General features: G+C 37.4%; 1 protein-coding gene across 1 annotated transcript in view; it reads left to right on the top strand.

Annotated features, from left to right (window-relative positions):
* The window catches only part of CHMP3 (charged multivesicular body protein 3), a 54,353-nt gene that overhangs the window by 34,303 nt on the left and 6,003 nt on the right, over nucleotides 1-14,047 (top strand). The window contains exons 4-5 of the mRNA XM_039852739.1: nucleotides 9,255-9,376; nucleotides 12,163-12,277. Of these exons, the coding sequence (XP_039708673.1) occupies nucleotides 9,255-9,376; nucleotides 12,163-12,277 (237 nt within the window). The remainder of the gene's footprint in view (nucleotides 1-9,254; nucleotides 9,377-12,162; nucleotides 12,278-14,047) is intronic.

The following is a 14,047-nucleotide window of genomic DNA, read 5'->3' as shown; positions in this document are numbered from 1 at the left end:
ACAAAGACTGCTTTCTGTACAACAGACATGGAGACCACATAGAGAAGGCTGGGATGCTGCAAGAACTCTCTGGGAACTGCTGGAATTCCCAGGGTCGGGGATGCCGGTGAGCACTACTATTTACATCTCCCTCCACCTTGGTAGAGCAGGCAGGAGCTCTGTCCAGGTGCTCTGGCCTACCTGTAAGTTTGCCACACCACCCAAGCCCATTTTGGCTCCGAGTAAAAGAAGCAGACAAGATCAACGGCATTACTACATATACCTATCCTTCCATCCCAGAGCCACTACAGCTTGGTAGGCCAGCACCCTGGACACCGGCTCAGTTCCGATCAGCCTGCCAAAACTATCCAGCACATACAGCCTACACAGAGGTCACTTCAGTGCAAGGCCACTTATTTTGTCTAATTCATATAAACAAGCATAGAAAGTCAAACAAAAGGAAAAGACAGAAGCATATCTCTCAAATAAAGGAACAACAACAACAAATCCCCAGGAAAAAAGCCCTGATGAAAGGGGATAAATAATTTTCCTGATAAAGAAGTTAAAGAAATGGGTATAAGGATGCTCACCAAATGTGAGAGTGGAATGGAGGAACTTAAGGAGAACTCCACAAGAGTTAGAAGTATAATGAACCAAGCAGAGCTGAAGAATACAGTAACAGAAATGAAAAATACATTAGCAGGAATCAACAACAGATTAACTAATACAGGAGGATGGATCTGTGACCTGGATAAAAAGGCTATTGGAAATTAAGTAATCATAACAGCCAAAAGAAAAAAATTTTTAAAAATGAGGACAATATAAGGGATCTCTAGGACAGCATCAAGTGCACAAACATTCACATTACAGGAATCCCAGAAGGAGGAAAAAAAGAAGGAATGGAAACTTTATTTGAAGAAATAATGGCAGAAAACTTTTCTAACCTGGGAAAGTAAACACATCCAGGTCCAGGAAGCACAGAGTTCAAACAGAATTAATCCAGAGAGACCCACACCAAGACATATTGTAACTAAAATGGCAAAAGTTAAAGAGACAATTTTGAAGGCAACAAGAAAAAAAGTTACAAATGAAGGAAACCCCATAAGGCTATTGGCTAATTTCTCAGAAGCAACATTACAGGCCATAAGGGAGTGGCAAGATGTCTTTTAAAGTGCTGAAATAAAAAACTTACAGCCTAGAATAGTTTACCGTCCAAGGTTTTCATTCAGAATTGAAGGGGAGATAATGTTTTCTAGACAAGCAAACAAAAGAGTTCATCACCATTAAACTAGCTTTATAAAAAGTGTTGAAGGTTCTTCTTTAAGCAGAAAGGGAAAGGCCATAACCCAAACTAAGAAAATATGAGAAAGGAAAAAATCTCACAGGTAAAGCCAAATAGTTAACAAATAAAGCAAATCAGACACTTAAAAAGCTGTTGTGAAGGTCAAAAGACAAAAGTACCAAACTCAGCTCAAATTCGTAAATACTTAGGAGATACACAAAACAAAAAGATTTAAAATATGACATCAAAAACAAAGCATAAAGTAGGGAGTAAAAAGTAGTCCTTTTAGAATATATTTGAACTTAAATACCTGTTAGTTTAGAATAGACTGTTGTAAATATAGAATGATATACATAAACCTCATGGTAACCACAAACCAAAAACCTACTAAAGATGCACAAAGAACAAAGGAGCCCAAACAAAACACTAAAGAAAACCCACAAACCACAAGGAAAGAGATCAAGAAGAAAGAAACAGGAGAATTTTTTTTAAATTAACAAAATGGCAATAAGTATGTTTATCAATAATTGCTTTAAATTTAAATGGACTGAATGCTCCAATAAAAAGACAGGGTGGCTGAATGAATTAAAAACAGCATCCATTTATATGCTGCTTACAAGGACTCACTTCAAATTGAAAGACTAACAAACAGGCTGAAAGTGAAGGGATGGGAAAAGATATTTCATGCAAATAAAAACAAGAAACCTTGGGGTAAGCAATACTCATATCAGACAAAATAGACTTTAAAACAGAATATAAAAAAAAGCAAAGAAGGACATTACGTAATTATAAAAAGGGGTCAGTCCAAGAAGAAGATATAAATATCTACACATCCAACATAGAAGCACCTAGATACATAAAACCAATATTAATAGGCGTAAAGGGTGAAATTCATAGTAATACAATAATAGCAGAGGATTTTAATACCCCACTCACATCAATGAATAGATCCTCCAGACAAAAAATTAATAAGGAAATAATGGCCTTAAATGTCACATTATATCATATCAATTTAAGACATTTATAGAACATGTCATCCAAAAACTTCAGACACAGGGTTTTCAAGTGCACGTGCAACATCCTCCGAGATAGATCATATATTAGGCCACAAAACAAGCCTCAGTAAATTCAAGATTTAAATCATATCAAGCCTGTTTTCTGACCACGATGGCATGAAATTAGAAAGCAACTACAGGAAGAAACCTGGAAAATAACACAAATACATGGAGATTAAACAGCATGCTACTAAATAACCAATGGATCAAAGAGGAAATCATACAATCAAAAACTACCTTGAGACAAATGTAAATGAAAGGAACTTTTCAAAATTTATGCAATGCAGTAAAAGCATTTCTAACAGGGAAGTTCATAGCTATGCAGGCCTACCTCAAGAAAAATCCCAAATAATCTAACGTTACACCTAAAAGAACTAGAAAAAGAACAAACAAAACCCAAAGTAAGTAGAAGGAAGGAAATAAGATCAGAGTGGAAATAAATGAAATAGAAATTTTAAAAACAGTAGAAAAGTCAGTGAAGCTAAGAGCCTATTCTTTGAAATGATAAAATTGATAAACCTTTAACTAAACTCATCAAGGTAGCTCAATAAATAAAATCATAAAGAGAAGTTACAAACTACACCACAGAAATGCAAAGAATCATTAAAGAACACTACAAACAATTTTATGCCAACAAATTTGACAGTCTAGAAGAAATGGATAAGTTTCTAGAAGCTTATAACCTTTCAAGCCTGAACCAGGAAGAGATAATGAATCTAAACAGACTGATTACTAGTTATCAAATTGAAGCAGTAATCATAAAACTCCCAATAAATGAAAGACCAGATCGTTTCACAGGTGAATGCTACCAAACATTTAAAGAAGAATATCTATCCTTAAACTATTTCAAAAAATGTAAGAGGAAGGAATGCTCCCAAACTCTATGAAACCAGTATTATACTGATACCTAAATCAGATGAGGACACTACAAAAAAAGAAAATTACAGGCCAATATGCTAGATGAACTAGATGTAAAAATTCTCAACAAAATATTAGCAAGCTGGATTCAACAATACATTTAAAGGAATATACACTATGATCAATTGGAAGTCATCCCAGGGATGCAAGGATGGTTGAACATTCATAAGTCAGTTAATGTAATACATGATGTCAACAAAATGAAGGATTAAAAAAATCATATGATCATCTCTATAGACAGAGAAAAAGCACTTGATAAAGTTTCAACTTTTTATGATAAAAACTCAATAAAGTGAGTGTAGAGAGAATATACCCCAACATAATAAAGGACATATATGACAAACCCAGAGCTAATATACTCAATGGTGAAAAGCTGAAAGCTTTTTCTCTAGATCAGAAACAAGGATACCCACTCTCACCACTTCTATTTAACATAGAACTGGAAGTCTTAACCACAGCAGTCAGACCAAAAAAAAAGTCATTTGAATGAGAAAGGAAGAAGTAAAACTCTCACTGTTTGCTGATTACCTGATACTACAATACATAGAGAAAACTTTAAAGACTCCACCAAAAAAAGAGGAAAAAAAAAAAAACTATTAGAACTAATAAATGAATTCAGTAAAATTGCAGAATACAAAATTAATATACAGAAACCTGTGGCATTTCTATATACCAGTAACAAGCAAAAGGAGAAAATAAGGAAACAATCCAATTTACAGTTGCATCAAAAAAAAATTAAAAACCTAGGAATAAATTTAACTGAAGAGGTAAAAGACTTGTACTCTGGAAACTGTAAGACATTGAAGAAAGAAGTTGAAGGGGATGCAAGTAAATGAAAGGATATATCATGTTCATGGATTGGAAGGATTGATACTGTTAAAATGTCCTTACTACCTAAAGCAATATACAGATTCAGTGCAATCCTTATCAAAATATCGATGGTATTCTTCTCAGAACTAGAACAACTAATCCTAAAATTTATATGGAACCACAATATACCCCGAATAGCCAACGATATTTTGAGAACATAATGGAAGGTATTACACCTCCTCATTTTAAAGTATACTACAAAGCTACAGTAATCAAAACAGTATGGTAATAGTGTTAAAACATTGAATAGAGAGCTCAGAAATAAATGCTCACTTATGGTCAGATAATTTATGACAAAGGAGGCAATATATAATGGGGTAATATATAATGAGGTAAAGACTGTTCGATAACTGGTGTTGGGAAAATTAGATACATGCGAACTATGAAATTGGACCACTTTCTTATACCATATACAAAGATAAACTGAAAATGGATTAAAGACTTAAACATAAGACCTGAATCCATAAAACTTCTAGAAGAAAACATGGGCAGTAAACTCTTTGACATCAGTTTTAGCAATATCTTTTGTCTCCTCAGGCAAGGGCAACAAAAGCAAAAATGTCTAAAAAATTTGAAAACATTTATCTGTAAAGATTTTTGCACCCTGATGTTTACTGCCGCAGTAAACATTATTCACAGTAGCCAAGGCATGGAAACAACTGAAGTGCCTTTCGATAGATGATTGGATAAAGGTGTACAATGGAATATTACTCAGCCATAAGGAAAGATGAAATACTGCTATTTCCGACAACATTGATGGATCTTGAGATAATCATACTAAGTGAAATAAGTCAAACAAAAAAAGTTGAAAAACATTTCACTTATATGTGGGATTAAAACTGAAAGCAACAAATAAGACAAAATTCATGGACACAGACAACAGTTTAGAGATAAAGGCGGGAGGTAGATAAGGGTAAAAGAGGTCAAATATATGGCTAGGGAAGGAGATTTGACTGGGTAGTGAACACAATGCAATATGCGGATGATGTATTATTGAATTGTACACTCGAAACCTATATAATTTTATTAACCAATGTCACCCCAATAAGTTTAATTTTAAAAATGGGACTACATCAAACCAAAAAAGGTTTGCACAGTGAGGGAAACCATCAAGAAAACGAAAAGACTTTCAACTGAATGTGAGAAGAGATTTGCAAATAAGGGATTAATATACAACATTTATAAAAAATTAATACAACTTAACCTTTAAAAAAGTCTAATTAATAATTAGCAGATGACCTGAATAGACATTTCTCCAAAGAGGACATACAGGTGGCCAACATACATATGAAAAGATGCTCAGTATAACTAATCAGGGAAACGCAAATCACAACCACAATGAGCTATCATCTCACCTGTCAGAATGGCTGTTATCATATAATCAACAAATAACAAGTGTTGACAAGGATGTGAAGAAGAAGGAACTCTTGTACCCTGTTGATGGGATTGCAAATTGGTGCAGCCACTATGGAAAACATGGTAGTTCCTCAAAAAAAATTAAAAACATAGCTGCCATACTACCCAGCAGTCCCACTTCTGGGTGTTTGTTCAAAGAAAGCAAACGCTAATTTGAAAAGATATGTGCACCCTTATGTTCATTGCAATATTATTATTTTATTTTTTTTTAAATTTAGTTTCAAGTATGCAGTACATTGGTTAGACATCTATATAATTCATAAAATGATCCCCCCAATTGCACCCTCTCTCCCCTGACCTTCCACCTAGCCAATGTATTGATACTAACTGCATTTCCTATGCTGTGCTCCCCATCCTTGTGACCATGAGCTACTAATTTGTACTTCTTTAGCCCTTCACCCCATTCTCTCAGCCCCACAAACCCCCCTCCCCTCTGACACCAAATTATCCACTATATTCGTGAGTGTTTTTGATTAGTTCTTTTTATTCCTTAGATTCCACATGTAAGTGAAATCATATAGTGTTTATCTTTTTCTGCCTGAGTTAAATACCTTCTAGGTCCACCAAAGCAAAACCTTTTTTCATCCCCTTCCTTTTCCTATGTAGGGGTCTTGTTTTCTTATCCTTTCAGCCACTCCATCTTTTGGTTGGAGCACTTAATTCTTTTCCATTTAAGGTACTTACTGATAGGAATGTGGTTGTTACCATTCTTTATTCCTGTTTTTGATACAGGTTTTTTATTCTTAGAGAAGTCCCTTCAACATTTCCTGTAATATTGGCTTGCTGGTGATAAATTCCTTTAGCTTATTTTTGTCTGAGGAGCTCTTTATCCTTCAACTCTAAATGGTAGCTTTGCTGGATAAAGTATCCTTGGTTGTAGATTCTGGGTCTTCATCCTGTTGAATATTTTTTGCCAAACCCTTCTGTCCTGCGTAGTTTCTTTTGGGAAATCATCTGCCAGTCTTATGGGTTGTCCCTTATATTTAATTATTGGTTTTTCTGTTGCTGCTTTTAATATTCTTTCTTTGTACTTAACCTTTAGTATTTTAATCACAATGTATCTTGGTGTGGGCCTCTTTGGATCCCTGATTTTTGTAATTCTCTGAGCTTCCTGGGGTTTTATGTCCATTTCCTTCAGCAGGTTAGGGAAGTTTTCCATCATTATTTCTTCAAACGACTGTTCAAGATCTTGATTTTCTTCAGTTACGCCTATCAGACGAATATTTGGAGCCTTAATAGTGTCCCATATCCTCCTTAAATTATTTTTATATAGTCTTGGCATCTTTTTTCTTGCCATTCTCATTGAGTTTCCTGATTGGCTTTCCTGTCCTCTAGATAGGGCATTTATTCACTTTGTTTATTCCTTTGTTTATTTCATTTAATATACTCATCTCAGATAATATGTTCTTCATTTCAGACTGGTTCTCTTTTATAATTTCCATTTCCATTTTTATGTTTTTTATCTCTTTGTTGAAGTTCTCACTGAATTTATCTGCATGTCCCAAAAGTTCATTGAGCATCTTTATTACCAGTGTTTTGAACTCTGCATCTCTTAGATTACTTGACTCCATTATATCTAGATCTCTCTTCTGTTCTCTCATATGGTTTCTACTTCGTCTTCCCATTTTGGCTGCCTTTCTGTGTCTGTTTCTATGTACTAAGCAAAGCTCCTAAGTCTCCTAGTCTTATTAGTGTGGATTTGTGTAGTAGGTGTCCAGTGGCACAGTCCTGAGAAGAGTTCAGCTACAGGCCAAACTTAGCTCAAGACTCTGCCCCTCCGGGGCCACCTGTTAAAACAGATTCAGCAAGCAATCCACAGATGCTGTGCTTATAGTTGCCTCAAAAGGCTACACCAGAAACCAAGGCTGCCTCCAGTGTGACTCTCAGCAAGGAGCATCTGACTCGCTGAGGATATACCTGGATGTGGCTTGGGTGTGGCCATGATTGGGGGAGGCGGGGTTTCAGGGAATCCTCTGGGAGGAGCGACCTCTGTTATCCAGTTTGGTGACATCATGGCTATGGCGGTGCTGTCGGTGCTGTCGTTGCAGGGTGTTTTCTTGGATTTCTCCCTAGTTGTGTGGCTTGTTCCTCTAGATCCCAGGTGATTTTTTCCTTGCTGCTGCTCCTTGTTTCCATCACAACTTTGATTTGGTCGCCAGAGGGATGAACAGAACCTCTATCATCTATGCCATTTTTGCTCTCTACTATTGCAATATTATTTATAATAGTTAAGATATGAAAGCATCCTAGATATCTCTTGATAGATGAATGGATAAAAAAATATTAATATATACATATACAGTGGAATATTACTCAGCCATAAAAAATAATGAAATCTTGCCATTTGCAACAACATGGATAAACCTACAGAGTATTATGCTAAGTGAAATAAGTCTGAGCAATAGAAATACCATATGATTTCACTTATATATGGAATATAAGAGAACAAAATAAATGAATAAACAGAACAAGACAGAAAGAGTTTATATGAACACATGTCATTTTGAGGCATGTTTTTTGGGCTGTAGATGCGATAAAAATTAAGATAAAACATAGGCCTGTGTAGACATCACACTTTCATAATTCAAATAGAACTATTTGGGATTTGCTTTATTTTTACCCTCTACTCATCTTTCCATTCCTAGCAAATTGAATATTTTAGAATTTCTATCTTACATCATTATAATGACATATATAATTTATTGCTTATTTTAGCCAGATTCTTGATACTTCTCTAGAATGATAAATCTTAATAAATAGATAAATATGTTACTTTCCTATTCCATCATTAAAAGAAATGAAGTGTACTTTGTAACTTAGCAAACTTATTTTCTTCAGAAAAATCACAAAATGCCGTGTAGGTCAGACAGGCATTTCCCTGGTCACCCTTGTTTCCTTGCCTCTTGTTTTTGCTTAGATATGAAAGCTTCCTAAAGTCTAGATTCAGAGGGAAGTAAATTTATAGTGGCTCCTGGCGTACCAGGCACTCTGCAGTGCTGGAGGAGGTCCGTGTGCCAGTTTTGGTGAACAGCTTGATGCATAGCAGTTCTCAAAACTTTAAATCTCATGAAATTCGAAAATAGATTTGGAGGGTTGCCAGCTCTTTATTTTGACATATTAAAGACTTTTTTTGCGGGGCGGGGGGGATGATCATTTGCTACTACTATAATTTCTTATAAATAGTATATAGTATGCATATGATCTCAGACTACAGAAAGTTTTTCCCTAGTAAGGAACTGTAGCCGTCTTACCCTGACACATACATATATTCAGTGTATCACATCCTGATTTCTCTCATTTTCCTGAGAACCAGCAGGATGTTCCTCAAGGAGTAGCTGCTATCCACTTGGGTAGCCTAAAGACTTCTGTTTTACACTGTGGCCCTGGCAAGGTCTATAGCTGTTTTTCCCATGTGTGACTTAACCAGGATGTCATTCCTAGCTGGCTTCCTTCCCTAAAGGTCAGCCGCAGGCCTTTGGGCCACTTTCCAGATTGGCCTGTTGGTTGGTGTGCATGCTCAGAAACTTTGTACCAGTGTTAAAAGTAGCATACAGTTTAGAAAAATTGGTTTCTTGTTCATCTGGTGCAGTAATGTGTTCCACAGATACGTAAGTAACTTTGGGAGTCCACATACTGCTGCTCCCTTTTATTAGAATGGCTTGTAATTTGTCTCTTTTTTTCCATCCTGCATCACATTCTGTTGAACGATATTGACTATTACATTTCTCTTTCAGCGGTTTTGCGGGTGGCTGGTTCCCTGCAGAAGAGCACAGAAGTGATGAAGGCCATGCAGAGTCTTGTGAAGATCCCAGAAATCCAGGCCACCATGCGAGAGCTGTCCAAAGAGATGATGAAGGTAACCTGGGACTAACCCTGCATTCCATTCTCAACCACTAAGCGTCACTGTTAGCAGGTGGCAGGGACTAGGGCTGTGTGGGGACTGGGATAGACAGACTACTGTTGCCAGACACTGAGGACAGAGGAGCAGCTGTTAACATTGGTTGAAACTTTCTGAGCAGCACAATGGCAGAGGCTGGATCAGATGGCCAGAGTGCCCCTTAGAAGAAGTGAAAGTATACCTATAGCTAGCTCTAGGGCAGGTGGGGGGTCCCAGGTGCAGCCGTATAGGATCCAGGGAGCTAGGGTTTACAGCCCCTGACATAAGCAGGGAGTCAGAGGAAAGCCCGGGTTCTTCCATCTACTCCAGGGGAATGTTTGTGAAGCTTGTGTGAGAGGTCGTTCTACCTCCCTTGCCAGCAAACTTTTGGCAAACTTTTTCTGTAAAGGGCTAGATAGTAAATGTAATTTCTACTTTGTGGGCCATAAATCTTTCTTGTAACTAAACTACTTTGCAGTATAAAAGCAGCCATAGACAATATATAAACAAATGAATATGTGTTCCTATAAAACTTTATTTACGAAAGCAGTCAGTAGACCGGATTTGACCCGCAGGCTGTAGTTTGCTGATGTCTTTTTTAGCCTGTTAAAGGAGAGGCAGAACCAAATAGAAACTAATAAATACCTGCCATCCTTAGGATCAGGGCTTGGCAAGAACCTATACTGGTGGACAGGGCTCAGGAGGGCATTGTTACTGAGCCCCCTCCCAGCCAGTAGTACATCACACATACTGTCCTGTCAAGTCCACCCTGGAACCCTGTGAGATAGGTATTTATAGCCCCATTTTACATAGGAGGAAACAACCTATAAGTTGCCAGGTAACTTATAAGTAACATTGGTAGGAAGTGACACATATGGGATTGGAACACAGTTGTCTGACCTTATCGCTTGAGCTGCCCCAGAGGAAATGGTAATAGGAATGCCTTGTGCAGGTGCTGACTCACGCTTCAAACCTGTGGCCTGAGAGTCCAGATTATATACCTCAAACTTTTATATGTCATTTGTGAAGTGTAGCAGTTGTCTTTCTCCTATGAACTTGATTCATATATGGGGCTATAGGGCTTAGGAGAGAAGAACTGGAAAAGAAAGTTGACGGAAAAGAAAAGCAATATAAAAAGCCCAGGTTCCAGGTCTTTGGAATAAAAACTCATTGGACAGTGACAGTCGGAGGGAACCAGGCAGCAGTATGTCCTTTAAAAGTGGTATGTGGATGTCCGTCCCCCAAGTTGGTGATGCCTGTCCATCTAGAACTGAATAACAAAGCAAGTGTTTGATGAATAACAAAGCAAGTGTTGTTGATTGAATGAATAAATTAATGAATGACAACTTCTACCTCCAGGACGTGGAGGGCTGTTACAGTCAGGATTTCAGTAGGCTCTTTTTAAACAGTTAGCAGGTATTTATTGAACTTATTTACAGCTACTGTAAAATGTAAGATGACTTCCAGAAGACTCCACTTGTGTGACCTTGAAAGTAAATTTTTTTATTTGTTCATTTTGGTTGGGAAGAAAAAGCCTGAGAATGGGCAGAATCTGGTATTAGCTAGATTCATGTCATTAATCACTAGAGTGGTCTAGGAGCAGAAAGACAGACAGGAGGGAGGGCTTGCTTTAAGTCTGATTCCATCACATGCTCAGTGAGGGTTTTATCCTGGCTGAGTGCAGGGGAGCTGGAGCTGCCATACGTGACCTTCTGCTCCTTGACTCATTGAGATTTCAAGGTACAAAGCAAGGGGCACAGTTCTTGTAGGTTGCAGAGCAGTCAGTATTTTTCTCTTCTGGCAGCTTCTCAGAAGCATGAACCCATGCTTTCTCTCTGCCATCCACCACAGCCTTCAGCCCCTCCTCACCTCTTCTGCCCAGAGATGTCACTTGCCCCTTTTTGACATCAGAGGGTGCTGTTCTGACTTTTTGCTTCAAAAACAAGAAGGAAAAAAAGTCAGTAGGGTCTTATCTGGGAGCTGAGGACTCTGCTAAGCGAGGAAGACCACAAGGCCTGCTCGTACTGGCCAGTGTTAGGGAGTAGTTCTCTTGTGCCCTCCAGTAACATGGTGGTGCCACACTGTCCTGGCAGCAAAGGAGGCTGACTGGCTGGCTGAATCTACTGGAGGCAGATCTTCAAGTAGAGAATCTGGCATTACCTTGTGGGGTTTAGAAATGTTGTTTCATTAGTTCCTTCAAGAGAGGGTGACCAGGCTTTCGTGAATTGACTGATCCTTGCCAGAACCACCAGACTGACCCTGTGCCAACAGCTGTAACCTGGACATGCTCAAGTACTCTTCAAGACTTTTTGGAGTCCCATGAAGCTCCACCCTGCTCTTGGTGTTTGTTATCATAGTGTCTGCTGTGGCTCCAACCATTTTTCATACTGTGTTTCAACTCTTGCACTCAGATTATGTTTGCAGTGTTACGGCAAGTGCTTCCCAAGACGTATCAGGACATATGCTCACCCATCAGCAAATTGTTCCCCAAGTGCTGCCACTGTAGGCTGGATTACTTTGAGAAGCTCTGCTGATAGCCAGCCATTAGCTTTGTGCTAGATTTGGAGAGCAATTTCCCTTTGGCCTTTTGCCTTTCTGCAGAGAGGACAGCATCCAGTTTCCTGTGGCCAACTGTCTTATGTGTTAGCCCTCAGAAGGATGGACTGGCCTTAGAGACACTAGAGTTCAGTTGGCCCTGGCTCTTAGACATGTCTTTTGGGAACGCATTTAACAGTTGGAAGTGACATGGTTTATTTTTTGTTTAGGCTGGCATCATAGAAGAGATGTTAGAGGACACTTTTGAAAGCATGGATGACCAGGAAGAAATGGAAGAAGCAGCAGAAATGGAAATTGACAAAATTCTATTTGAAATTACAGCAGGTATGACCCTGACATTCATTTTCTTTCTCCTCTCCTTTTATGGCTATTCTTCCTGCATTTACTAGATTAGCTAGTAGCTTTTAAACTATAATTCCCTTCTATGTTTTTAATTTTGTATTATACAAGTTATTTCTTGAAAAATAAGTACAGTATCTACAACCATCTTTTTTAAAACACAGAAATAAAGAATTTATTTAATTCTTAGAGTTTCCAAAATGGAAAGGTGAAATATTGAAATAATTGTTCTCGCAAACTGTGTTTGAGAGCTTAAACTGGTACAGACTTTTTGAAAGCAATTTGGCAGTAGCTATCAAAAGTCCTTGACCTATATATATATTTATACACACACACACACACACATATCTTTATCCATTTGGCTGTTGATGGATACTTAGGTTGCTTTTATATCTTGGCTATTGTAAATAATGCTGTAGTGAACATAGAGTTGCATATATCTTTTCGAATTAGTGTTTTGGATAAATACCCAAGTAGAAGTGCTGGGTCACATGATAGTTCTATTTTTAATTGTTGGAGGAACCTCCATACTGTTTTTCATAGTGGCTGCACTAATTTACACTCCCGCCAACAGTGCACAAGGGTTTCCTTTTTTTCATATCCTTGCCAACACTTGCTGTTTGTTGACTATTGATGATAGCTACTCTGATAGGTGTGAGGTGATATTGCATTGTGGTTTTAACTTGTATTTCCCTGATGATTAGTGATGTTGAGCATCTTTTCACCTGTCTGTTGGCTATCTCTCTGTCCTCTTTGGAGAAATGTCTATTCAGGTCGTCTGCCCATTTTTTAATCAGATTGTTTGCCTTTTTGCTGTTAAGTTGTATGAATTTTTTTATATATGTTGGTTATTAACCCCTTATTGGGTGTATCATTTACATATATCTTCTCCCATTTGGTAAGTTATCTTTTTGATTTGTTACTAATTTCCTTTGCTGTGCAAAACTTTTAATTTGATGTAGTCTCATTTGTTTATTTTTTTCTTTGGTTTCTCTTGCCTAAGGAAATATATCCAAAAAAAAAAAATTGCTAAGATCCTATGTTTTCTTCTGGGAGTTTTATGGTTTCAGGTCTTATATTTAAATCTCTAATCCATTTTGAGCTTATTTTTGTATAGGATATAAGAAAGTACTCTAGTTTCACTTTTTTTTGCATGTATCTCCAATTTTCAAAACTCTATCAAAGAGATTGCCTATATCCCATTGTATATTCTTGCCTCCTTTGTCATAAATTAATTGACCATATAGTTGTGAGTTTATTTCTGTGCTCTCTGTTCTGTTCCATTGATGTATGTGTCTGTTTTTATGCCAGTACCATGCTGTTTTGATTACTGCAGGCTTGTGATATAGTTTGATATCTGGTAGTGTGATACTTTAAACTTTGTTCTTCTTTCTCAAGATTGTTGTGGCTTTTTGGGGTCTTTTTGGTTCCATATAAATTTTAGCATTTTTTGTTCTAGTTCTGTGGAAAATGCCGTTAGTTTTTGATAGGGATTGCTTTGAGTCTGTAGGTTGCTTTGAGTAGAATGGGCATTTTAACAATGTTAATTCTGCCTGTCTACGATCATGGTATATCTTTCCATTTATTTGTATCTTCTTCAGTTTCTTTCTTCGGTGTCTGACAGTTTTCCAAGTATAGATCTTTCACCTCCTTGCTTAAATTTATCCCCCAAAAAAAAATACACACACACACACACACACACACACACGCACACACAGACACATACATACACACACATATACATTTATACACATA

Source organism: Pteropus medius, unplaced genomic scaffold (assembly GCF_902729225.1).
Source record: "Pteropus medius unplaced genomic scaffold, Ma_sr-lr_union100, whole genome shotgun sequence".
Classification (NCBI taxonomy): Eukaryota; Metazoa; Chordata; class Mammalia; order Chiroptera; family Pteropodidae; genus Pteropus; species Pteropus medius.
Note: the sequence above shows the minus strand (reverse complement) of the source record. Positions and strands in the feature narration are given on the sequence as shown.